The sequence below is a fragment of the Dromaius novaehollandiae genome, chromosome 18 (genome assembly GCF_036370855.1).
Source record: "Dromaius novaehollandiae isolate bDroNov1 chromosome 18, bDroNov1.hap1, whole genome shotgun sequence".
NCBI lineage: Eukaryota > Metazoa > Chordata > Aves > Casuariiformes > Dromaiidae > Dromaius > Dromaius novaehollandiae.
In genome coordinates, this window is record NC_088115.1 from 15715428 (window position 1) to 15741879 (window position 26452).

The 26452-nt window shown below is 53.6% G+C and overlaps 1 protein-coding gene across 8 annotated transcripts in view; it reads right to left on the minus strand.

Moving 5' to 3' along the window:
* BAIAP2 (BAR/IMD domain containing adaptor protein 2) overlaps positions 1 to 16525 on the minus strand; it is a 57281-nt gene extending 40756 nt beyond the window's left edge. For all 8 annotated transcript variants that reach the window (XM_064522843.1, XM_026112974.2, XM_026112976.2 and 5 more), the window contains exons 1-3: positions 16356 to 16525; positions 4401 to 4476; positions 2306 to 2392 (exon numbers count right to left, since the gene is read on the minus strand). In XM_064522843.1, the coding sequence (XP_064378913.1) occupies positions 2306 to 2392; positions 4401 to 4476; positions 16356 to 16427 (235 nt within the window). In that variant the 5' untranslated portion in view covers positions 16428 to 16525. The remainder of the gene's footprint in view (positions 1 to 2305; positions 2393 to 4400; positions 4477 to 16355) is intronic.
* Between the last annotated feature and the right edge of the window lie 9927 nt (positions 16526 to 26452).

The window sequence follows — 26452 nt, forward strand, 5'->3', positions numbered from 1 at the left end:
CCACACACACACACTTTTGACACCTTCTCTCCCAGAAGTAGCATTACAAGATGACCTGCATTCAGGAGAGAAAGGGTTAAGGAGGAAAACATCTCTGGGATTCTTTTTCTTGGATGCTAGAAAGGGAATTCAGCCAGCAGCAGAACATCCAGGAGTCACTGCCTTACGTCTCACAACAGCTTTCCTTTTCCTGTTGAGGAGGAAATCTGCATACAGAGGGATCAGCTTAGGCCTACGATATTAATGCGAACTACAAACATCCCTGTTTGCTAAAGCCCCTAGCATGGGATGAAATAATCCAGACGGAAGAGCAGAAAGCCCAGACCCCAGCACTCGTTTCCTGTGCTATCAGCAATCTCGCTAACCGATAAGCTGAAGGTTTCCCCAGGAAAAGCTGTACCTTTGGTTAGCTCACAGGCAGCGCAAGAACCCAAATCTAAAAATGTTTCTTCCACCGAGCTCTGCAAAGCCCCTGCTCAAGTCAAGCCAGGAGGGGGGTTAATAGGTTGTTACCAGCTCTGCTAGATTTCAGCCAAAATTTTATTCTTCATTTTCTTCTGCATGGATTCTACTGAGTAGCTGCCACAATAAGTATCAGCAAGATCAAAGCAAGAAGTCTGAAGAGCAGCCATTTATTATAGGTCTAGACTGAACTGCCAGGTATTTTGTTCTATAAGACTAGCCACATAGCTTCGCACTAAGAATGGAAGATGCAACAATTTGGAGATGTTTTAAACTAACCTAAAAATATTCAAGCCACATACCAAATGAATGTTGGGAGATGCTGGGAATATACCAATAAAGCCAGCTTTCAAACCTCTTTCTTAGGCTAGGAGGTACGACCAAGAGACGTCGGTTTCAAGCGTTTGCCGGAGCTGCGGCTGTCTGCAGGGGAAGCAGCGGTTTACGTAAGGGAAGGATGTGCATTCCCCACGCTCTTGCTCTCAAATGGCTGAAGTGCCGCTGACAAAGCTGTCCCAAACTTTCACTTCCAGCAGGACAGCAGAGCTGCTTCATCTTTCACCCCCCAAGATGGGGCGAAAGCCTGATAAGCAGCAGAAGTGGAAGCCTTTAAATGGTAACATCTGCACGGATTTCACAATTCTGCTTGCTACATGCGTCACTTGGGACCGTTTGATTTAGTAAACAAACATTACTACACACAGCTTTACAGAAATCTATTTTATCACTTGGTTTAGACACTTGAAGCTTGCCCCTAAGAATTCAGATTACTGACTGGCATCAGTCTAAGGCTTGGAGCAAGTTAAAGTCTGATATTGAACAGAGTACTGCAAAAACAAGAACTGGCCCCGCTGAAGAAAGGGTTATTTACAGATTGCTTTATAAGCCTTCAAAAATCATTTCAGCTCAAGCTCTTGTTCATAAACCGACTGCTTCAACGATCCCATTAGAGCACTATTTGCCATTTCCCGGTACAGCAATCTGGCAAGCGAGACCAGCAAGGGAACTGGGAGGAAGAAGGCATTTACCTCCAGTTCCCAAAGCTGCATCAATACAAATACCCAAGTCAGCTGGACTCTTAGCAAGAGGCCACAGAGCATCCCTGGAGGGGAGCCTGGGAGAGGAGCTGCAAACAGAGCACCACTCACGCAGAGCGATAGGAATGAGGGAGTTTCGGGGGGTGGGAACACTTCAAACATGTCGACTGGTGGAAAAACTGGAAAAGCAGTTCCCCAAATGATTTACCCGAAGAATAAAGAACGGAAAGGAGTCACAGAGCATCAGCGCTCATGATGCCTTTGTAGTAGCTCCAATCTACTGAACAAATACGAGTCACCAGCTGCAGCGTACCGTGAAACAGCAGACACCGTACAGCCGATCCAGCAACAGCTCCGCTGTGCTCACCGGGGCCCAGCATATAAACACAGCTCCCACCACACAAAACCCGCCAAACGCTGTAGGACACCTCTGCCAGAAGAAATGCCAGGCCAGTACACCTGACCTGCACGTACCCCAAACCTTCCTCTTACCCGCTTACTCCTGTTCTCTTTCCAAGGGCCAAAATCCAACGAGGCACCCACCATGGCCTCAGCTTCCAAACCAGAAGCAAGTGCATTTCTCTCATTTGTAAAGCAAGAAAAAAATGCCAGCAAAGCATCTTTTGGTTGACTACTACTTTGCAAACATCACCTCAATGCCCCTAAATCCTCAGACTAAGAGTGGCAAGATCAGCTCCTTATTTAGCTTGTTACCCACACTTACAGCAAAAAAACCCGTTTTCATTCCTGTGGCTCAGAGCCTGGTCCGAACTGTGACTCCATTTAGCAGTAAGTTGGTGACTTACCTAATTCTTTAGATCCTTGGCTTTCGCTGGCCAACTCTCCCATTTTAACCAGAGCATCAAAGTATCCTTTCGCTGCATATGTCATACCTAAAAGCATCAAAAAAAACGCAGGTTATGTTCTCTTTGATGGCTATTACAACTTCTACAGCACTGAATCTGGATGTCAGCCACTGTACAAAACAGAGGCTCTTACTTCAAAGGACTTAACCCTACTGAGAGGGACTAGACAGCAAACAAGCAAAATTAGTGAAGAAAGAACACACTAAAAAAGAGGAAGGCTAGAGCAACAAGATTATAGAGTTATTTAGGAGAAAAAAGGTACATGTAAAACCTAGATGGTTTTCATTCCAGTATAACTAAACAGCCTGCTTAGCACTGCTCAGAAAAATCACTGTGAAATAACTGAATATCGGAGACTTTCATTATAGTTCAGTCTTGTTTGTTGACATTCCAGCTCCACACTTCACTTCAATCAGATAAGCAGGGGGTTTCCTCTAATCACGAGAACATGTTGTACAGCTTTTGCTCAACAGCATCACATTATGTGCTGAAGTCTCTTCCAGCGTGATTTACTAATTAAGAAGCTTCCTTTAGATGCCGCCACAAGCGCCACGATCCGAAATAAAGGATGACCGAAAAACAATTTTAAAAATTGCAGGAAGATCTTGGGCTTCAAAGTGCACTCAAGAGGGATGTGAGAAAAACAGAAATCAAGCCGTACTGGCTTACAGCAACGGATGGTGCAGTAACAGTGCGCCTAGCTTCAAACTCGGATGAAACGGGGACATTACAAACAGGCTCCACTATCTCGGTTATTAGAAGATGCATTATCAGTATAACATTTTAGAAGAATAAAAACCTCAGTCCCAAGTGCAATCTTCTCTCTCCTGTTCAGATCTCTGCTTCTCCTCCCCAGGGAAAACTTAATGTTTTGCTGCTGCCTGCAGCGGGCAGGAGACCAAGCAGAGAAATCAAGAAGCCAAAGAGCACCCAACTCACGAGCCCCAGGTTCATTAGCATCATTTAACATCGCTGGAAAACACTGCTGCATATAAGGGTTCATTAAGTGCCAGGTCCTGGGAGATCAAGCAGAGCCTGCAGTCCCTGCGGTGGGTTCAGATGGATGCACTTCCCATCTCGTGGAAGCTGACCCATTAAAATCCACTTAAGAACAATACTGAGAACGAGCAGGAAACAAATGTGCTGGCACAGGGGAATGTCTGTACCTGAGAAAGGCAGAAGCCGGCATCTTAAAAGACGCTTTATGAAAACACTGAGGAACCTCATTTGACTTGTGGAAATAAAATTTGCTCCAGGCACAAAAGAAGAACACACAGATTCTTCCTAAAGGTCATATTTCAAGCACCATTTAAGAACAGAGATCAAGTATTTTTTTCTGCTGGTTTAAGATTATGACAGCCTCTTCCCTTAAAGGCATTTTCACTGAACCAATTAAAAAAATAAAATCCAAGAGACATGTGCAATGTAATTTTCTGAAGGGAACAGAGGCCTCTCTGAAGGACGACCTACTCCACAGTCAAATAAAGCCTGCCTTCAAACATGCAAGACAGAATCAAGCTAAATAGGGCCCAAGCAGTATGGGAAGTCATTTTAAGTCAAAATAGTCCAGTTTTGGTGTTCATCAATTCAATTTGCTTTTGATCAGCTAAATCTACATTTCTCTAATGGCTCCCAAAAGGATCCTATATTCCAAATCAAGAGTCATCTCGAGTTTAAGATTTTTTTCCTCCTCCACTGCATTGTTCTGGGCACTCTGAACATTTAAATAGCACTCCTTTAAATAGAAATAAAGTCTTAATTCTAAAGACTTAAATATTTAAAGATAGAGAAGCTTTGTTGATTGGAAATATATTTATCACCCAGATGCCAGCCAACATTTTAATGCTCAAATCCTTTCCATAGTGTTGTCCAGCACATTTGCCAAAGTTTCCTCCCCGCACTCCCCCAAGGAAGAAAGCATCCCAAGCGAGTTCCCAGTCTCCGAAGCAATGCCGTCCTGTTGCACCCAGCAACACAGGGCTTGCTGCTTCCCACGTTTAAGCAATAAATGCATCAGCAGGGCAGTTTCACTTACTTGCTAAGGCTTTTTCATAGGTCTTCCCCATAGAAATGAAATTCCTGAGGCTGGGATTGAACTGCTCCATGATTGTCTAAAGGAAACAAAAGAATAAGGACATCAGGCACCAGCAAAGGCGGCGAGCAGCCGGCGGGGCTCCCTGCAGAGAGGGCACCTCGGTGCCCAGCTTGGGCAGGCGCGCTGAACAGCCAGCTCACAACAGCCACAAGTGCAACAGCAGAGCAGAAAATCCTCCCGCACCCCTTCTGGGAACACCACAACCCAAGCTTCCCGACATCTGCAAGAGGCGGCTGGTCTTCCATCGAGAAGCCTCACTAAGTATAGCCACATCTTACAAATGATCTTCAAAATCATAAAGACCATGGTGGCCTGGAAGAACAGATTGTTTCATTTTGGAGAGATTAACTCCAAGTGTATTAGAATCACAGCTGATATGGGGTCAGAACAGCGCAGAAGTAGCAAGGGACACTCCTAAGTCAAACACACAACATGTTGAAAACAGCAAGGATATTAGCTTAATGCAGCAAGTCATGCTGCCACCTCAAGCCCTGCCTAGTCCAGTCCCTCAGCATCCTAGTCCATGCTTCCCCCACCATACGGGAGTGTGAACGCATTGGCCAAGACATCCAATGGCACATCTTTCCTCCAGCTCATCTTCAAACAAAGAGCAAAGCATCAACTCCACTTGATGCTAATTTCAGCCAAGAAAACAATTTAAGGCCATTTATTTGCTCTAGTTCTAGCCATGCAACACAGTAACAAAAAGCCGCTGCAGACAGCAACACCTGGAAATGCTTGTATGCGAGTGGAAGATGATGGATTATTGTCTTTCATTCTGAGCACTGACCAGTCCTTGTGCTGCAGGATCAGGCAGAAGCTTGGTACCAAGGCCAAGGGGGGCTTCTGTTAGCTCCCCTGCACTGGGCACCAGCTCACCAAATCAAGCGAAAGGATTTGAGGAACCTTCGTCATCAAGGATGAGCGCTCCAAGGAACAGTTCCTCCACGCATGTGATGCTGGTAGGTGCTGCTGACTGGTACCAGGTGGGAGTAAAGCCCACCAGTAACAGCAGGTCCAGAGGCTCCTCCAGCTGAAGACAGCCGAGTTCAGGTTTTGCATGCAGACACCCAGCTATGAGGCAGATGGTCAAAGAAGTTTAGACAACGACTAAGCGGCATTCCCAGCAGCACACGCGCTGCTTCTGACCCAGCGTGCTGGGTTCGCCTAGGCCGGAGCAGAGCGCTTGGGCCATGCCCAGAGCTTCACGCTCCCGAGCGAGCGGCCCCGGAGCCCTTCTCCGCGCACCGCCGTCTGCAGCGCTTGCCTTCCTCGGGCTCACGCGTTCCTGCGCGTGTGGGAGCGACGCAGGAGCCGGGCAGCTGAGCAGAGGATTCGGCTGAAACAGCAGCGCAGCTCCGCAGCGGCCCGGCGTGCGAGATCCGGGTGAGGCAGCCCTGGAGCTGGGCTCCGGACCCTCCCCCAGGAACTTCAGCGCAAGAGCGGAACAAATGCCCCAAACAGAAAACTTCATCGGATACAGCAGAAATGCCCAATTCACAAAATCGAAGGAAGCAAAGGGACTACGTCCTGCTACCCGGCTGCTCTGAGACAGCAGCCGACGGCCCTCGGACCAACTCCAGAGCTGACAAACCCTGGAAGACGGCAGCTGGCTACGCACCACCTCCATGACCGGCCTGGCAGAGCCGGCATCAGCCTGGTCTACCAGAGCAGAGGAAAGGTCTGAGAACTGGTTCTTGACATAATCCCCGAGGGGCTGAAGGCAGAACAGCGAGCAGCCAGGCTAGACACCTCCTTCCTCCCCAGCTCGTGCCAGCCTTGGACAAAGCTGTGTGCAAGAAATCGCACCTCGGTCTCCAAACCCCTGGTGTCACTTTTCAGCTGCTTAAAAATACAGAAATGGAGGTGTCAGAAAACACCAGTATACAGGGAGTGTTTTCTGTACAGCTTTTCCTCCTTTGCTTTCAGGTCCTTATTTAATGCAGGACATTGGGGACTGGGGGCAGGGAAGGAATAATCAGATCATAAATACCAATGGGTCTTTGCAAGTTTGTCACGGCAGCCACCGAATCCCTCTCTCCCGCCCTGCCATGCCAAGTTATTCAGTCTCCGGTAACCATAGCATCCTTAAAAGCCAGACGCTAATTCCCCAGCTGAGCTGTGGAGAAGATAACACAATCTCCGCACTCTCACTGCGAGTCTGGTCTCCAAACCGAACTCCGGTTGCGGAGCAGGAACCCCTGGGGACCAGCTCAGGACCACGAACCGCGTACCTGCCTCCGTCTCCGGAGACAGCCCCTTGCCCTGCTCCGACCACCATCAGCCAAGGGGACCAACGGGAAGTTCAGTTTAACGCCCAAGTGCCTCTGCATCCCCAAATGCTCCCGGCGGTCCCGCACGAGCCTCCCCACGGGGAGGAAGGGGCTCCTCGGTCCCTCGCCCTCCTCCCCCCCGGCCGCCGCCGCGCTGGCAGCTCCCCTTTGCGCAAGGGGAGGGAAGACAGACAGACACTTGTGTCGAATAAGCTGATTAAGCATCTGTCACCTCGTTTGAAGCTGGCCAAACACTATAAAGCTCATTTTCTGCCTGAGGCATTTTTATCCCCAGTTCCTGCTGCCTGGTCTTTTGAGAGTATGACGCTTCAATTTGTTTCTGCAGACAAATGTGGCAGGACTGATCAACAGCAGCAGCTGAGCTGTCGCCTTCTCCCAGTTCAAGACAGCAGTTTATTAATTTCAGTAAGCGGCAATCTTCGTGGGACACTCGGGCTCGGAGGCCAGGACCCGGCACGCCTCCCGGGGTCACCGCCCCGGGGCCGGCGTTTGTCAGCTCCGGAATTTTTTAATCTTCCGAGCAACAACCAGCCCCGGCCTCGCTCCATCGTTTTCCAGGAGAGCAGCGAGGATGGTGGACGAGCGGGGAAGCCCAACAGCCAGCGAGGAGACGACCGCTCCTCTCCTGGCTAGAGATCAGCTGGGTTGAGGACAGCTATCCGATATATTAACCCAAATCAGGTTGTGATGCCTCAGAAGCTGGTCCCAAGCGGGTCCTGCAGCCTCACGCACGACCCTGCAAAGGGCAGGAGACCGTCCACAAAGCTCCGATGGGCGAACACCAGCCCAGGCTCGCCAGAAGCATCGCTGCTCGCTGAGGCCGCGGGTCGAGCTCTGCAGCCTCATCCACATACTGCAAATTAAAGCACCTTTGGGACGGCACCGAGCGGTTTAGCGAACGTGCTCAGCTTGAAAGCAGAAGATTAACCTGTAGCAACAGGCCACGTAATGAGTTGTTTTCTGTAATTGTAGGAGACAATTACACAGACATTAATTAACGCTGAAGAGGACTGCTCTATTGCTCTGCCGTTCCCACCTCACGTTTAACATCTGACAAACTACATCTCCATTATTCCCCAAAGTTGCTGCTGTTGCTGAAGGCTCAGGAACCTGCAAAGTTCACAACTACACTTGCAGCAAAGTGCTCGGGGGTTTGTCAGCAAGACGCTGGTCCCGTCTTCTTCCCTCGCCCACTAGCTGAGGAACTTCCTTCTTCCTGGCAGAGCCAGCGCATACTGCAAGCTCCGCCACCCTCCGCAGCTCAGCCCAAGCAATCTGAGGCTGAATAATGTTTATGCAGAAGAAGTATTGCCAGAATTTGTGGGGAAGTGATTTTTAAATAGTTTGCTAGGTTAAGTGCAGGGTGTGAGTGTGCATGCACATGGGTGTACACACATATCTAAAGTGACTTTTGCAGCATTGCCTATGTAAACATATCTTTCTGAAGAAAGAAAACTTGGAGAATAAATAACCAAATAGGACCTACAGACAAAGTATCATCTGTAGGACAAGAGCACAGGTGACTTAACAAGCATTAACTGCTTTCCACAGCCACAGCAAGGTCAGCTGTGGACTTGCTGCAGAGAGCTGCATTTCAGAGCAAGCCTTCAGGAGGGGCTGAGCCCTGCACTCCCCCCTCGACCTGCCGGCCTTGCGTGGACATCACAGGACTGCACAGATTCAGGTAAATCTTCTTCCGAAGTTAAACACGTTCCCAAAACTGGAGGGGGCCAAAAGCAGGACTCTACCACAGCTGTTCTGCAACATGCTCCAAGGTTCCCAGCTGCAGACACCACTGCAGCCTGCGAGAGCATCCCCCAACCTTGCCCCAGAGCCTCTTCCAAGCAAGAAATAAAGAAAAAGCACTGCAAAAAGGATCCAGCTAGTCATATGAAAAGGGGGCAGGGGTGACTCTTCACTGGCCAAATAAAACTTGTGAAACTTTAGTTTGCTGAAAGTGAATGTTTTTTAGACATTGTCCAGTCGCCAGTGCAAACAGAGCTGCCGAGCAGGGACATCAGAAAGGACTCTGCACTGTAGAGGAAGTTTTCAAGCCTTATTTTCACTCCCACGGTGGGCAGAGAAGATTACCCTAAAACGGACATACAAAGGTACCCACCATGCGAGAAACTGAAAAGCTGCCAACTGGTAAGAAAACAAAGATCCTGGCAGATAAATATGTTTACATTGCATAACAAGCTCAACAAACAAGAGCTTCTTGCACCCAAGTCAGCCAGCAAAATGCTGCAACTGCTCCCATCAGACAGCATGTCGCAATGCTAGGGAAGGGGTGGCTGCGCAGCAGCTCCAGAAACTGGGCGCAGGGTCCCGTCAAAGCCAGGGAGAGAAGAAAGTACCAGCATTTAGTCATGTAGCCTTTAGCTGACATCTTCCTCCACCTTGCAACAAATGAGAACTTCACTAAAAACAGAAATTCCGATGTAGATAGAAGACGCTGCCCCATGCTTCCACCTTGCAGAGGTGAGGGAAGAAGTGCCCAAACATGTTTCTGTATCAGCTTCCTTGAGCTGGCAAGGTGAAACCAGATTTGCAGGACAGTGCAGCAAAGCCAATATTCAGCAGAATTTGGTAGAGAGCAAACCTCATTCTCCCTCAAATTTTGCTCCCTCAAATTTTGCTCCATCAGCACCACCCACAAGTTGTTTGCCTTCCACATGCTGCCTGGGCAGAGTTTAAAAAAAAAAAAATACAGACAAAAAACCTGGCAGCGAAAGGTTGAAAGGGCTTTGCTTTGTTCCACTGCACTAAATTCCCTGGGTAATACCACTCAGCTCTCTGGGATTGGTATGGCTTTATTCAGCTGCCAAAAATGAAACTAATGCAAAGCACGAGGTCTCCAGGACATAGTTCTGCTGCATTAGAGAGGGGGAGAAGAGTCAATAGAAAATAAGTTTCCCGTCTCTCCCCCGTCAAAGCGTACTCCACTTCTTCATGTTACAGCAAAGATTTATCTGCTGCTACAGTGCCATAATAACATTTAAGTCCTCCCCAAGCAGCAAGCTGGAGCCGATTCACTTTGTATCAAGTTTCTCCTGCATAGGAAACGGGTCTTCAGCCCATCTCGAGATCTTAAAAAATTCTTTAAGAGAAGGGGCTGCATGATTCTCCCAAGCTCCATCACTGCAGCCTCCGAGATGCTCCTAAACCTGAGCACAGAGGAAAAGAAATGAAGCACCAGCTCTCTTGCTGCACGAGGGCAGGTGGAGATGGGTCAGCAGCCGCGGCTGGCTTGGCACCGGGGCCCTACACCACACGCAGCACCAGACCAGGTGGCTTCGATCAGCAGCAGCCAGGGAAGGGGCTGCTCTGCATCACCGCGCTGCTCCGGGAGACGGGACGTCACTCGGCACGGCTGTGTCAGACCATCGGCAACACACACCCTGCCCCAATTAGGGCTCCCATAATTGGAGCCAGACTTCACTGCAGTCGAGCCAGAAAGTCTCTCCTCCACACCTCGCGCTGCACGGAAATATCACGCGCTGGCAGGAGGAGGAAGAGGTCCTTCCCAGCGCAGACAGACAGCGCAGTCCGGGTCGTCTAACTGCAGGCTCTTGGCACCTCATTTGCGCTCTGGCCTCAGCCTCTCGGCCAGCAACACTGCAAGCGGCCAGACACCAAGGATTAATGTGCGAGGAGGCTTTAATGCCTGGATTTGTCTCCAAGGGATGAGCATCACTGCAAACACCGCGCTGCGTGCCTTGTCAGGACTCTCCTCCCAGCTCCCTCGCAAGGACCTGCGCAGCACTCGCTGGTGGCATCCAAGAGCCAGCCCAGTAAACAGCAGCGACAACTTTGCTTCTAACCTAAAAAGTTACTCAATGTTTTCCTGGTACTGTTGTTTGATGCCTATACAGAGCAGCGGCATGCGAGGCTCCTTGCAAGGCTGGGGCTGTGTGCTGCTGCATGGTGCTGCAGGTGGGCCAGATGCGCTCTGCACACCCCGACTTTTCGGTGCAAGAGACTCGCAGGTCCCAGCAGGACACGTGATCGTGACCAGCACAGTCAGGACAAGGAGAAGCACCCATGGGACTTTCCATTATGGCACAGTCATGCCACAGGAGAAGCTCAGCTATAAGGAAGTTTTGTTTCTAAATGGGTCACCCCTGCTTCAGAAATGCCTTTCATTACTTCTGTATTAATATTTAATGCCCCCAGAAATCCCACTGCTGCTTCCACCTCAGCATGTCCTGCCCAGTGCCATCAGGACAGAGCTCTGTAGGTTGAGGAGACCAACTTTCTGCTCAGAAGGGAACCTGGCTGTGCTCATTAGCAGGGCTAATTTCAGTCACTCACAACACCTGCAAGCTCTGCCTCCAGGAGCATCCTCGTCCAGGCACTGGAAGCGAAGTTACATAACCCCAGAAATCCCTGCTATCTCCGTATACAGCGGCTACCATAACCGGCTACACAGCAACAGCATTTCACAACCCCGGAGCAGCTGCCAGCTCTTGCTCTGCACCCTCCCACGCTCCCACCTCCCTGACGGCCTCTCCAACGCTTGCTCCAAGCGAGCGCGAAGGGCTGAACAGTCCTCGCTCAGGTAGGAACCTCACCAGATCCTGCCCCAAAGCCAGGCAGCATGACCAGGGCTCAGGACAGTCTTTACTGGACAGAGTTCAGTAAGCAGGGAACTCCAGAAAAGCAAACAAAAAACCTAGGGCCCCCATCTAAAGCCACTTAATATCTACTAGCTACCGTGTCAGGGGAGGGAAGAACCCGAGATTCAGGGCTAGAGCCCCAAGAAGTTCTTGCAGTCAGTATTTGGGCTTGAAGTAAGCCAGAGATGGGCCTGCACAGAGCACCCACCCAGGAGATGCCTCTTCTGCAAGCAATAAGCCTTGCGAGGCAGACCCACCACCCAGGCCTCAGGGCTGTTGAGCTCGAAGGGTCACCCAGGCGCCAACAGCCAGCTGCCTCCAGCAGAAGGGGAGCCAGGAGGACTTGCTTCCTGCAGACCTCAGACCAAAAGACTCAACCCACCCAGTCAAAGGCTCTGAGATGTCTGAAGTGCGGTGGCCAACGCCACACGATGCCCTGCAACGAGAGCAGCACAGAAGCAAAGCCAGTAGCTGTGAGCTGAAGCACAGCGAGCCACCGAAGGCAAAGGCAGCAGCCACCCCTGCCCCCGAGAGCATCGCTTTTCTCTAGTGCTAGCTGCTAACCATACGCAAAGCAATTCAGGCTGCCTTCGGCAAGCCATCTGCCTTCTTTATAACAGGTCTTACTCTGCAAACTTTAAGTTTTGAGATGCATCATCTCAGTAGGAGTCAGAAACCACTCAATATCCACAACGCGTAGCGCACGCAGAGGGGAGGGAGCAGCAGACCTGCATCGCCAGCACCCCAGCTCTGCCGCACCACCGAGCAGCGGGGCAGTGCCAAAGAGCAGGCTGTTCCAACAGGTCCAAAGCCAGCTGTGTGGGCTCTGCTCGATCAGCATAAAGCCTTGCTTCAAACGAACATGGTTGCAGAGCCAAGACACCTACAAAGACACAACTTGGGCAAAAGCACGTTATCTCTATAAAAACACCACAGCCCTGGGTCCTGCAAAGTAAGGGACAACCATCCTGGTCTTGCCCTGTGACACGCTGCAGCTGATGCTGCAGAGGGAACTGTGCAGAGCTTGAGCTGCTCCCCTGCAACCCAAGCGCACACCGCCAGCGCGGAGCCGGTACGTGGCAGCAGGGCACTACAGCCGGCCACGCGCCGTGCAAAGGCCGATCACGCAGGTCCAGACTACCATGGGGGTTAATTCAGCAGCAGCAGCGTCTCAGCAAACAGGTTTCCCGCTTGTGATGCAGGAAGGACCAAACGCTCGTGGCCTGAAGAGCCCAGTGCATGAAGTTTGGGGGTGGCACAGGATGACTTCTGCGGCCAACTCTTTCGTCTTCTGTCATATCACATTTTCTCTCCGCTGCCAAACACCAAACCACCCACCATTTCCCTTCTGATTCACTTGAACAAGAATCTCTCCCCTTCCCTCTGGACTTGGAGATAATGAGGCAAGAGGTTGTTATGCTGGCAATAACATTTATTACATCTGATGTGTAGCAAATGACTATCAGAAATTATGCCTGCATTTGTGCAAGAAAATTAGGTTTTGAGTCTGGGGTGTTTTTAAGCAAATCTTTCTTCAAATGCAGAACTATTCATACACCATTGCAAAACAATCTTCCACATGAAGAAATAGCTTGAAAATGAAATGGAAATTAGATTACTGCAGTTTACAGTCCAATCTACCATGAATGAGACAGGCTTGTCTTTGGGAGGGGAGGAAGAATTGCCAGTCCCGTCTTTTCACAAATAGGCAATTCTGTGCAGGGGACACCACTTCCTACTTGATACAGAGCAGAGATGGGGAACCACCGCCCACAGAGGAGCCCAGGCTCAGAGGAGAGTTGCATTTCTCACCAAGCTGCCCGAGTCATCGCCTACAGCAGAAGTTTCACACATCCCTTCGTTTGCAGCAGGCCCATCAGAACCAGCGCAGCAGCTGCGCTGTTACAATAAGGTCCATAAGAATGAATCAGCAAGAGGGGAAGGTGGGATTACGTTGGCGGAAGGTGCCAGCTTCCTCCAGCTCCCTCTGTAATTACTACACGTGTAGGCAGCTGACTGTAGTGGCAGCATCGGCAAGGGGGCGGCTGACAGCTCCTCCACCATCTCATTAGCGCAATCATTCCGAGGGTGAGCACTGGTTCTGGAAAATAATTACAATGGGCTTCCTAAGCAGGATGCCTCGGGAAAGCCTCCGCTGGGAGAGAGGATGCCTGGCATGTAACAACCGCAGAACGCTGGCTGCTCCAAGCATCGCAGCAGAAGATGCAAGACGCTGTAGTCCAGCTGCTGCTGAAACTCCAACAAGACACCTGCGACCAAAGGCAAAGCAGAGCTACTGCCCGTCCCACGGCCATGCTCTGTGGTTTGCAAATCAGTGGCTGCAGGGAGGCAAATGACCAGCCTCAGTCCCCTTCCTCCACTTCCAGGACTGTCTCTTCCTCCCCTGCTTCTGACCAAAGCAAGGTTCAGGCTACTGGAAAGGCCAAAAGAGCCCAGACCAAATAATACTTAGACAACAAGGATCCAAAGCATTAAGGGGGCTGTTTTTTACTTGTAAAGTCCAAAGCTTATGTCAGCCATGGCAGGATCACACCACCAATGCTGTCCTTGAGCCACCAGCCCTTGCTCCAGGTTCCAGATTTCAGAAGTACTCAAAGGAACAAGCAAACATCTCATTTCTGCATACCCCATGCAACAAATCCCCAGGAGCCAGGAAAAGTATTGCCACCTTCTCAGAGAAGCAAAGCCACCTGGCTCACTACAGGAAATGCAAATATAATCTTTACCATCTTCCTTTAATTCCCAACCCAGAGAAGTTAGATGAGGGCTAAAACTGCAAGCTTTGCCTTCAGCTCCAAGTTCTCAGTCTCTGTGCTCCAGCTGTTGAGAGCTCCCACAAAAACACCAAGAATTAAAGCGTTAACTAACCAATAGGTAAAACCTGTCACCTTTAGACTCCCTTTGAGTCCCTCTGATCTTGGGGCCAAAAGGGACAGCGCATGCTCTTTATGCCTGGCACTTTCTGAGCGTAGCTACACTTTAGCCAGGCCGGTCGGGCGGCTGCCTCTTGCTCCAGGAGCCGAGGGCCCTTTGCCGAGTTTCCACCTCTGGCTCACGCAGCACAAGAGCGATGAAGGTGGTCAGAGGCAAGAGAAGGGCACAACCAACGTTCGCCCTTTGTTTCTTGGGGGAATAAATAGCATTTAATCGCAGCTGTTTTCAAGGCAGAACCTCCTCAATGTTACCCTCTGGCCAAGGCAAACACGAGGCTTAAAAATCAAGTTTGGTTTGAAACTGCCAAGACAAACAGCAGCAGCCGATCACACGGCAATGGCAAACAAGCCGCACAGCGGGCTCGTTAGAGGGCTGCGCACCAGCTCCCGGGGAACTCGTTACCTGCACTGCAAGCACCTTATTAACACAGCTCTTCAAAGACAACACACCTTAAACAACACCTGAGTCACAGCTGAACCTGTTCACAGCAGCTGTCCATAGAGACCGACCCACGCGATGCTCCGTTTCGGAGCTGGGAGGTCCAGCAGAATTACTGCAGCAGCGATCAGCCCCGTTTGCTCAGCTCACCCCCACCGCAGCTCACCGATAAGAGCAATGCTCCGCTTTGTGGTAGGGGAAAGCTCAGGCCCCACGGGAAAGTCAACCAAACTATCGCCCAAAGGTTACGGGCACCGCGCTCCAGCCCTGTCCGAGCCCAAGAACAGCCAGCACAACCGTAAATCGTGGTAGATCAGCAGCATTTAAGGGTGAAATGGAGTCCCACAGACACCCAAACCCTCTCTGCAATTAAACCACCAAGCCCCAACCAAAAAGCTTCATTCTCAGACCTGGTCTAGAGTCAGTGGCCAAAGATTTTATTGTCATCAGCTCCACTCAAACAGCTCCTACACCCTAACACCACAAGAAAATAGACCTTACAACTTCACTACCTAGACTTTTTGGACTAAGTTTTTCCATCAGAGTTTCATTCATCAAACGCTTACAGGTAACTCGGTCTGAGCATTTAAAACACAGGAAACAGCACAAGCTTTCCAGTTTAATGAATGACATCCTGCATTACACGTTAGGCTAGAAAGATTTTTATTAAACTCAGTCACAGGACCCAGCAGAGCAGAAACCACTTCCTTCATGAGGGAAATTAAAGTACATAAAATATTTTTTTCTCTCATGACACCAGTAGGAAAGTGAAAAAAAGTCTCAGAGATTCACAGACTTCGGCTATAACCAAGACACAGCAATCGCCTCCAATTGAAGAGGTGTCACCAGAAAGCAAGCGATGGCTTCAGCTTGGCTTACCTGTCCTGGGACCACCCGACCATGGGAGACCTCCGCCAGGCCATGAGATGGGAGAAACGCCCCCCCGGGACCACCGCATTCCCCCCCCCCCCCCCGGGAGAGGCCTCCTGGCACAGAGCCCCGTTTCCTTCCCTCTGCCCAAGCTGCTGGAAACCCGCAGGCCGAGTTAAGCGGCAGCTCGCACTTGCGTGCTGCTTTCCCACGTCCCTCGGGAGCGGCACCGGGAGCGGAGCAGAGGCGGGGACCGGTTCAGCCGTGCGGCAGCGCAAGCCGACTTCAAAGGGCCCCTCTGCGCCGGCGGAGCCCAATTGCTCCGTGCAATTAAGAGCAGAGCTCGACGCCGGCGAGCGGCCCCGGCACCGCAAACGCCGGGCTCGGGCACTTCGCGGAGTTTGCCCACAAGTGCAGGGAGCCCTCGGCCGCGCCGCGTCCCCCCGCTCCCTCCCGGGGCACCGGGCGCGGCCCCCGGCGCCGCAGACGGGGCGGCCCCCCCGGCGGCCCCCGCACCCCTCCGCCGCGCTTACATAAGGCGACAGCTTCTGCCGCCCCTCCGCACGCCCCCGCCGCCTCCCCCGCGCTGCCGAGGGAGCGGAAAAAAGGGAAAGAAGAAAAGAAAAAAAGAAAGAGGGGGATGGAGAACGGAGGGGGAAAGGGAGGAAGGAGAAGAGGCAGAAGCGGAGCGGGCCCGGCACCTGCGGCGCGGCGCTCACCTTGTAGACATTCTCGGTGAGGCGATGCACCTCCTCGGAGCGGGACATGCCGGGCGGCCCGGGCAGCACCATGGGCGGGCGGAGCGGTGCGGAGCAGCGGGGCGCGGCGGAGCGGTGCGGGGCGGCGGCGGGGTCCCGGGGCGGCGCGGAGTGCGGCGGTGCGGAGCGGCCGCGCCGCCTTTTATGAGCTGCCGGCGGCCGCCGCCCGCCCCGGCCCGGCCCGGCACCGCCCCGGCACCGCCCCGGCCCGGCCCCGCGGGGAGGAGCGGCACCGCCCCGGCCCGGCCCCGCGCACCGCGGCCGGGAGCCTCGCGGAGCCGGGCCGGGGGCCGGGGGGGCTGGAGACACGGCGGGGCGGGCGCCTAGACGCCGGGCAGGAGGAGGGCTATACCCCCGCTGTGCCCCCTCCTGTAACCCCCCTCCTATTCCCCGCCCCATCCCCTCCGACTATACCCCGCTGCACCCCATTCCCCACCCCATACCCTCTGCTATACCCCACACCCCTCCTATACGCTCTGCTATACCCCACACCCCTCCTATACGCTCTGCTATACCCCATACCCCTCCTATGCCCTCTGCTATACTACCACTACACCCCATACCCCATCCTATACCCCTTGCTTTACCCTCTGCTATACCCCGTTCCCTATGCTACAGCCCTTTATGCTCCATGTTATACCCCTGCTATATCCCACCCTATGCCCCATCCTCTGCCTCTTGCTATAGCCCACATCCCCTGCAATACCGCACGCCATATGCTACAGCCCCGCTGTACTGTGCCCCGTCACCCCTCGTTACACCCTGTTCCCCGCTGCTGGTGCCAAGCAGGGTGGACGGGAGAGGAGCACCTGGAAGGCGAGAAGGAGCCGCTGGTTTGCAGGGGTTGGGGTTACACGGGGGAAGGTGAGGGATGCCGGCCGGCAGGGACAGGCGAGCGGCAGAGAGCAGAGACGGGGTGACGGGGTACCGGGGTACCGGGGTGCACGCGGCCACGCGCTGCAACGCACCCGCCACTGCTGGTGCTCAGCCTGCAGCCACCTTGGCCTGGGAGGGACCAGCCTCGGCGAGAGGAGAGGCAGCCCCTGCCTGCCCGCTCCCCCCGCTCCCCCACACGTGTCCACTGCTTCCCCCGACGGGAGACCGGGGCTTTCATCTCCTCAGCCAGCAGGAACCAGGGTTCTCCCGGGAGCCCCCTGCCAGCTTTCCCAGCCATCGGGTCCCCATGGGACAGCAAAGCCGTCTCCCCATCCCTTCCTCCCCTCCGACTGACAGCGGCAACTTCTGCGCAGGTCCCGAGAGCTGCGAGCAGCGTGGCCGTGCCCTGGACCACCCCAGCGTCCCCCTTCCCTCCGCCAAGGCCGGTGCTCTCTGCAGCAGGATCCGCGGTCGAAGCGGGGATGCAGCAGGCGTGGTGTGTCCCCACGTGCCTGCAGCCATGTAAAAGACGAGCACCGGCACCGAGCTCGGGCTGCCACGGGCGCTGCCTCGTCTCAGCCGCGCAGCAAGCCTTCCTCGCCTTTCTCCTCCGCCACGAGAAGCAGTGAAACAGTTAAGCAGCACAGTGTGTTTTTCTCTGTCATCTTCTGCTTTGCTCCTCCATCAGTTCCGAGAACAGGGAGCAAAACAGCTCAAGCCAGTCAATACCTTGGCCCCAAACCTCCCGTCTTTATTCCACTTCTGCCGCCTCCCCTCCATCTTACTGCTCCCCATCCCAACGCGTGCGAGCAGTAAGAGAGCTCCCTGAGGTGACTGCTCGGTCTTGGTGCGTTCAGCTCCCGTTTTGGCTTTTCTCTCCCTCAGAGGTTTCACACACTAAAAAACAGGGAAGAATTCATGACACGTAAGAAGAGCTTTCTTATTTTGTTTGAGTGACTAGTTAACCAGTTCTGGCTATGGCTTAAAAAAAGAAGAGCAGCTGGGACATATCCTCATATGGGGGCTGGGGAACAAGACTGCAATGTGAGATCTTTCGGGGAAGGGCTCTAGGCTTTCTGCATCGACTTAGGGACCTTGCAGTGCTCCTTCCCGAGGAATCAGATGGCGGCCGGCTCCGGCGGGGTGCCGCTCCCTCGACCGGCCACCGGCTTTTCAGTGCCGGTGAAGTCAGGAGAAGGATTTCAGATGGAGCGGCCAGGAAAAGACTGCCTCTATATGCATCTCTATCGCCTTATTTTTAGTTATGTTATGTAAGTTCTTTGCTACGTCATGAATGTGGGGGGTTCTTGCATTTAATTCCAGTGTGACAGCCCAGCAATTCAAACAAGCTGTTCCTCTGGTGAAGAAGATAAAAGGATTTGTAATTTCTCATAATAAAAGAGGCCTTTTGGGACGACCCTCAGAGAACGTCTCGCATCTAGGCCTACTCCCAGACAGCCTTGGAACGGCTCTGCTTTCCTTCCGTCTTCTGCTTCTCTTTATCTTTATCCCCAGGAAATCTGAGCACAGAAACTCGCGCTCCCTTGTACCTCCCCCTACTCCCAAAGCTAGTCTTAGGCTGGAAGCATCCAATGAATTTTTCCTTATTCTAACATTAAGAGGAAGCTTTACCAAATTGTATTTGCCCCTGGCTTTTCCCACGTCAAGAACTCCGGAGCGGCAGCTGCCTCCCTGGGATGGTCCCTGCCGCCTTCGCTGTGCTGACCGTGCCCCGAGGAGCTGTGGCTGATCCCAGGACAGAAGGCAGCCGCCCCAGCACCTTGGGAACCTGCGGCAGGAAAAACCTGCCTTTGCCTCGTGCCATAACATTTGCTTTGATTTTTTTTTCTTTTTTGTTAACTGTCTTTTTGTTATGGTGATTCACTCCCCGAGGATCAGCGGCAGCTGGAGTCTACCCAGGGTAACCATGGTGTTAGAGTCCCTCAGTTTAGCTGATTCCCCGCAGCACCTCCACGCTGCTCTCCCACCGTCTCCGGAAGGCGGAAAGCTGCCGCTGCAGGGCACCAAGCCGGGAAGCAGCACCTGGCGTGACGCGGGAAACCCACCCCACGAGGCATTTAGCACCGGTGCAATTAATAAGAACCAATCCTGCACCGACCCAGAAGACGGACCTGCAGGCCCTGGTCTCGGTGCCTCGCTACGACGCCCAGCCCCGGCAGCGCCCGTCGCGGGGGTCACCGCCAGCCGTGCCGGGAGCGAGTCTCATCAGCTTCCCGCAGGCGCTGAACGCGGCTGTGGCCGCGGCCCTCTCCCGGGAGCCCGGCTCCCTCTGCACCGGGGTGTTTGCTGCCCATAGCACAGCAGCTCAGCAGCATCCACCTCCAGCCGCCCTGGGGTGGAGCGCAGTTACTGTGGCAACACCGAGTTATGTAATCCACCCAGTTTGACTGCAGGTACGTGTGTGCGAAGGAAAAAGTGCTATTTTAGAAGTTTCATTAGGCTCCTTTTTAATTATGACAGCGCGGTGTCGTGCCAGATCTCCTGCCAGGTCACACGCTCGCTCGCTTCAGCACAGGAGCTGAGGAAGGAGCCTGCGCGGCCCGGGGACGGCAAAGGCAGCAGCACCGCCGGGCAACAGGGAAAGCGGCCGTCCAGGCCCCGCAAAGCCGACCCGAGAGCGTCGGAGCCGGGAGGCCGTGCGGCGGCTCCCCGGGGTGGGAGCTGCAGGCAGCGGGAGCCGTCGCTTCCCGGGGTGGCCGGGGACTGCTGGGGACTGCCAGCTCATCACACAGTGGCAGAAGGGTTTCCCTTTATACGCCGCGTGCTGAACCACGGGAACTCGCTGCCCGAAGGAACCGCGAAGGCCGACAGCTCCTCTGGGTTTCCGGCAAGGAGGAAACGTGTTCGGGGCGTTGCTCGTGGCCTGGAAGGCAGCACCCCGCGGACGGCAGGCGAGGGCTGCACGGCCGCACGGGGAGGCGAGAGCCGTGCCACCAGCACGGGCAGCTGCTGCGCCCTCCCGTCCTTAGAAAAACCTGCGACACGGCAGGTACAACACGGAGACAGTAACGAAAAAAGGCTATAAGCCCTCATACCTTAGAGCATGAGCCGCCATCAGCCGAAACAGAGTGAGAAATGGTCTGCGATGGTCCACTGACACGATCCCTGCACCGTTTTTGCAAGAGGCGAGACTCAGAGTCCGGGGCTGGCCACCGCCGGAGGCCGGATCAGCACCTCAAAACAAGAAAGGATAATGTCAGCGGACCAGAGGAATACACACCGGGGAACAAGGCTGCCTTTGCAGGCAGGCGGACTGCACCCAGCGAGCCTCCTCCATCCGTAACCCATCCGATTATCCGACAGTCGCCACCGGGGAGGGAGAGCGGCGGAGGCTGCTCTGCTCCCTTCACAACCCATTTCAACTCTGACAGCAGCCAGTGCCCCTTCTCTGCGCTCTTTTCCTCCCTTTTGATATGCACAGAAATGAAAGGATCCTCAGGAAAAGAAAAGGTCTTCGCTAAGGCTCTGAATAGCATGGCACAAGGCAGTAACGTACCTGCAAGTGTCAACTTGTTAATGAGATTAACGGCAAATTTACATACTTTTTGTCTCATGCAGATGGCTTCCCCATTAGAGTCCAAATGCGCTGCTGTGCATATTCTGCCGTGAATCCTCTCCATATTGTGCCAAGAGTTATTTATTTCTACAATAATTTTAATGTGATTTTTCTGACATCTGATGTGTCACTTTGGAGAATCAACCTAATGGGTTTGAGCAAAACCCACTGAACTGCAAGTGCAGGACATGTTTTTCCCTTGTTAATCTTGTTCAGCTCACAATCCTGTCCCTTCGGTTCACTTGTATTTCAGTATTGATGATCTATGAACGTTTCCCATCTGCTTGCAGCGAAGGTCCCCCCAGCCCGGGCCTTGCGGCTGCCTTTTTGCCGGCAGCAGCGACGGGAAGGTGTCGCGTACGAAGCGCGACTGCCCGAAACCTCTCCCTGCTGCCCGGGCTGCGCGGGTTCTCGCTGCTGCAGTCAGGAAACGCTGGATTAATCCGTTCATCTGTCTCACGGTATATATTTTGCTGTTCATTTCCTATTAGCGGGATGATACCGGCTTTAGCAGAGCTCGGGCTTATGTCAAGCTGCCACCCAGCAGCGGAGCGGCTCTCCAGCGACTGCCACTGCCATCCAGCGACTGCCAGCGCCATCCGGGGACAGTCGCTGCCATCCAGGGACAGTCACTGCCATCCTGTGGGGCCACCCAGTACTGCAAACCCTGCCAGGCAGGGCAGCAGGGCCCCCGGACCGGCCTCGGGACGGCGTTTACGCATTTTGTTTTGTAGGGTCAGGACATAAAAGTTGTCGCAAAATCAGAGATTCCGCCTGTGTGTCAGCAACTCTCTGCCGGTCCAACCCCCAAAGCGCAAACAGCAGATCAGGTAAAAGCCACGTACTTGGGATTGGCAGAGGATGAACAGTTCAGGCTCTTACTGCACTGGGTGGAAGCTGCAGCGCTGAAATCCAGCACAGAGTCTGAAACAGCAGAGACAGCAATTTCTAGCTCTTGTCTAGCGCTTTGCAGGACTCGAAGCCCATTTTGGGTAGGTTGGCATCGTTTCACAAGGGAGGAAACTGAGGCACGGAGCAGAGGAGCAGCTTGCCCCAGGTGGTCCCCAAAGGCAGAGAGCAGCTTTTCCCTCGTCTCACTGGAAGCCGTATCTAAGCAAGTCTCCCTACTCCGAAAGTTCCTGTTTCCAGGTATTTCTATACCAGGAACTGTTTTGCTTGCTAATGTAATGTGAGATCTCTGCGGGTATTATTCTTTGCATCAGAGCAGTGCCGGGTGTGAAGACGCGGCACGAGGGCAGGCAGTCCACGCTGCAGAGAGCTCGCGCCCTGCTTCCGACCGGGGACGAAGCCGCGGAGGAGATGATCAGGATGGACACCAGGCTTTGGCACCAGCGGCCTTTTCCTCTGACGCACGGCAGCCGGGCCAGGCTGGACTGCGAGCTGATGCCAGGATCGATTCTCATCACCGGGTTTGCTAATGGCAAAAGGAACAGCGACAGAGCGGGACAGCCGGACTGGCACATCCGTGCGTACGTGTGTACACGGACACAGCGGGCTGCAGGGCCTGCCGCACGCCCGCTCTCCCTTTTCTCCGAGCGAGTAGGAAGCAAAAGGCAGAGTTTCGTCTGTAGGTGGTTGGGACAGTCTTTCTGCCTGTATTAATCAAATCCGAAGGGCGCATGTGTGTTTGAAATAAAGCTAGCACAAACCGCGGCGTGCTGGAAGCCTGGCCCAGGCAGCCCCCCACCTTCCTCCTCCTCCTCCTCCTCCCGGGGGGACGGGGACCTGCTCGCGCGGCGTCACCTGCAGCCCCCGGCCCCCTCCCCGGCCCCCCCGCTTGCCCCGCAGCCGCGGGCAGACCCAGCCTGCTCCGGGAGGGACGGCACGTGCCGGGCAGCAGAGCAAGGCAGAGGGCAGCCCGCGTGGAGGGGCCTCTGCTCTCCCACCAGGCCCCGAAGGAGACGCATCCCCGGGAGGGGACCAAGCTGACGGAGGAAACAGAGGGAGTAGGTGGGAGAACAAAGCTCTGTGGACGGAGGGAATGCTGGAACGGGGCTGAGGAGATGGAGGGGGGGGAGGCATGGAGTGGGATGGCGCGAGGAATTCACTGGCTCGTAGGCGGGGAAGGGTGGTCGAAGGGACAAGAGCCGGGCTGATAGGAGCGTGCTGGAGAACAAGACAGACCTCTGTCAGCTCGGCCTTCCAAGCAGGCTGGAGGAGGCTCGACAGAGATAACAAATAACTGCTCCAAAGCGAGCAGCAAACCCAGCCTCTGCCAAGACACCCAGCCTGGGGGAGCATGCTGGGAAGCAGCTGCTGTTTGCTCTAAAGGGGACCTAAAGCAACGCCGGCGATCGGTGTTTTCTCCTTGTCACTCCCAGGCTGCTGAACAGGCCATAGCGCCTCTTGCTCCTGATTTACCCCACTCCTAGTTTTATGAGTGAGTAATGCTGAGCTACAGATTGCTAAAGAGCTCTCTGGGGATACTTCTGAATAACAGGAATAGTTTATGTGATTTGCATAACTGGCATGATGGGATTTTGCATCCCATTAGTAAACTAGGGGAAATGTACTGGGCAGTGTCTCCAACTGATGCATTGGGCAGGATCACTAATTCCGGTGTATAAGGGACTCATCTGAGGGTCAACGCTACCTTCTCACGCTGCACAGTATCTTCCTCACGGAGAAGGAACAACCACTTTTGGATGGGCTGCTTGTAGAGAGGTGCAGCTAGACGAGGCTGACGGACTGAATCAGCCCCCCTTCCCGGGGCACTGCTCCATCTCCTGCTCTCTCCCTGCCCAATGCCGTCTGTTTCTTTTCTTCAAGCTAACGCTTCTCTATTATGGTGTGAGGACCACAGCCCAACGTGGGAAATGCTGAGTAGCTGAGTCCGTGCTGGCTTGGGAGGCCAGGGCTTTCTACACAAAACCCACTCAGGTGCCTCTCTGCTCTGAGGCTCAGAAATCTCATCCTGAACTTGCTTTTACCTACAGCTACATGATACTTACTTGTTTTTGCACTTTCAGCTTAGCTAGTGCTTTCCATCCTTGCTATTTAACCTTCCCGAGATGTTTATTAATGGCAGATACACGCACACTTGGCCTTCATTTTGCTGGGAGAAGAGAACAGGCCCTTTTAGGGTATGTCTGCATGGAAACGGCCTGCATGGAGCTCTGTGCTGCCCCTGGTACCCAAAGTAGCTAAGTTTAGAGTTTCGCTCTATGAGGTACAACAAAATCTCCGAGGTGTCGTCCTGCCTGCTGAGCTGATCGACCCGCCAGCCCTCCCCAAGGCCTGTTCCACATGGAGATCCTTTTTCCAGAGTGCAGGTGCCCAGACGTGCCCACCTCCAGCCGCGGGCTGACCCGCGTTCACACCCCGCTGCCTCCCCTGAGGTATGCTTCATCGCATTTGTCTTTTTTACGGACACTTCGAACAGGTCCAACAAGCTCCCGGACTGCAGCAGAAACCCTGCGTCTCTGGGTTTTAAGTACATTGTGCCGCTGAATTCGACCTGCTACTGTTCCAGTCGTAAGACCACCTAGCCCCTCTTGCATATCTCCAGCTTTACCGTACTGAGAAGCGCACACATAGGAACATCATCTCTTCCTGATTCAAAGGCAGAGACACATCCCTGGAACTGGTCTCCGCTTGTTTCCTCCTCTCCCTAATTGCACGCTGTGCAGGCCGCGACTCACTCCAGACCTGGGCACAGCCCAGCGCCAGCCCTTCTGCTCCCTGGAAGCGCATGCTCAGAAAAGCAGATGCTGTAGGCGAAACCTGGCCAGGTGACAGCAGACAGCTGAAGACAGTAAGTTACTCTGCAGTGACAGCTTCATGAAGAAACACAGCGTATGTCCACAGTTTCACCTAAGACTGAAAAAACACATGCCACTTACAGGTTAGTAAGCGTATGTTTGGGGGGAAACAGCAAAAGAGAGCAACCTGGGGACGATGATGATGTCCCAACACTCTTTCCAGATTAGAAATCAATGTGGAAGCGGGTCTGGCTTCCCCTGCAAATTCACACGGTGAAATTCTGACTCTCCTACACCAGAGCAGTTGCTAGTACAGCATTTCAGCCGCTGCCAAGCACCACCACACGCTGAAAGCTCCCATATAGTACTAAGAGCCAGCAAAGGTCACATTCCTGAGCTCAGCCACGCAGCCCTCTAACAAATCTGCTTTGTTCCCATCACTGCTTTAATTAGGAAATTGCACTGATTTTTCCCACAGTTGAACTATCAAAACTCAGGCTTGTTCTCTGCCAAAGCCTCTTCCATCTCTCAGCTGGTGACTCAGCGTGACACCCGGGCACTTAAAATCCATGAACAGGGAACAAGAACGGAGGCAGTGGCTGATCTGACTGTACTTCTGAGCACAGAGCCCAGAGAGGGGTGAGGTTGCTGGGCTCCGAGTGCAGAACAAAACACGACCGGTCCTACCTACCAGCACAAGCACCACCCTGACGCTTTCGCGCATCCCCAGTGTGGGCCGGGCACGGAGATCTTGGAGAGAGTAGTAATTTTGTGGGGTGAGACGTGACGATGATGAGGAAAAGGAGAATGGAAGACCCCCTACAAACCTCTTCAGAACTGCCTGCTCCTGACTCAGTGTTTGTCAAGGAGGGTGGAGAACAGGGAATACTGCGAGTTAATGGTAGGGTGGGAAGAGCGCGGCTGCCATGGGAGCGCCGAGCCGCGCTGCCGCGACACGCTCGCCCCAGCTGCTGCATCACATGGACGCAAACCCTCGGCAGCTGCGGGCCACGTGCGCGGCGCCGGCCGCGTCTCCGAGGCCAGAAAGCAGCCGGAGCCAGCTGCACGAGAAAGGCCTGCAGATCGACTGCCACGACGATTTGTATCTCGCTAGTTTTTCCACCGGCATTTCAGGAAACATTGAACAAGCAGGGTCTGTAGCGGTGTCAGCCTCCAGCACGGCTACAACCCCTCCTGCCTCTCCAGTCAGCACAGAAATCCAGCTGTGTTGGCATAGAAACGACAACGGCTCCGGCATGGCGTCACTGCAAGTTACACAATTCAATTAAACACAGACCGAGAGGGCTGCGGAGATTTAACAAAGAAGGGGAAGAGGTTTTCAGGGCACATGGGATGGCAAAGGTGCCTTTGCCCCAAATCAACCTCCAGACAACTTCCAGAACATCAAGGGGGTGGATTTCAGAAGAAAACGGAGCCCAAGCTAACGAGTGAAGCTGATGTTCAGACGCTGTGCTGCCTCGTGGACAACATTGAATAACGTTCTATTTAAAGGCAATGCCGCTTGCATAACGCTCGCAGCAATTCCCTCTCCCCCACAGCCTCATACATTATTCCCGGGGACATTTGCAGGAGGACAGTCTGTACCACGGCAGAATTCACCTGCTCCGCGAGGCTGAGCCTGGGGCAGAGCTCCACGAGCGAGGGTGGATTGAAGTCGGGAAAGGACAGACTGCAGCAACAGCTCTCACGGGACAAAGACCTTCTCTCTGGGGAAAACAGGAGAAAAAGGCAGCATTGTCTCGGAGCAGAGCTTCTCCCTCCCCCAGCCACCGACTCCTGCACAGGGTCAGATGATCTTACATTTCCACCCCAGTCACGTTAAATGCCATGGTGATGGGATCACACGCTGACTGGTGTATTTG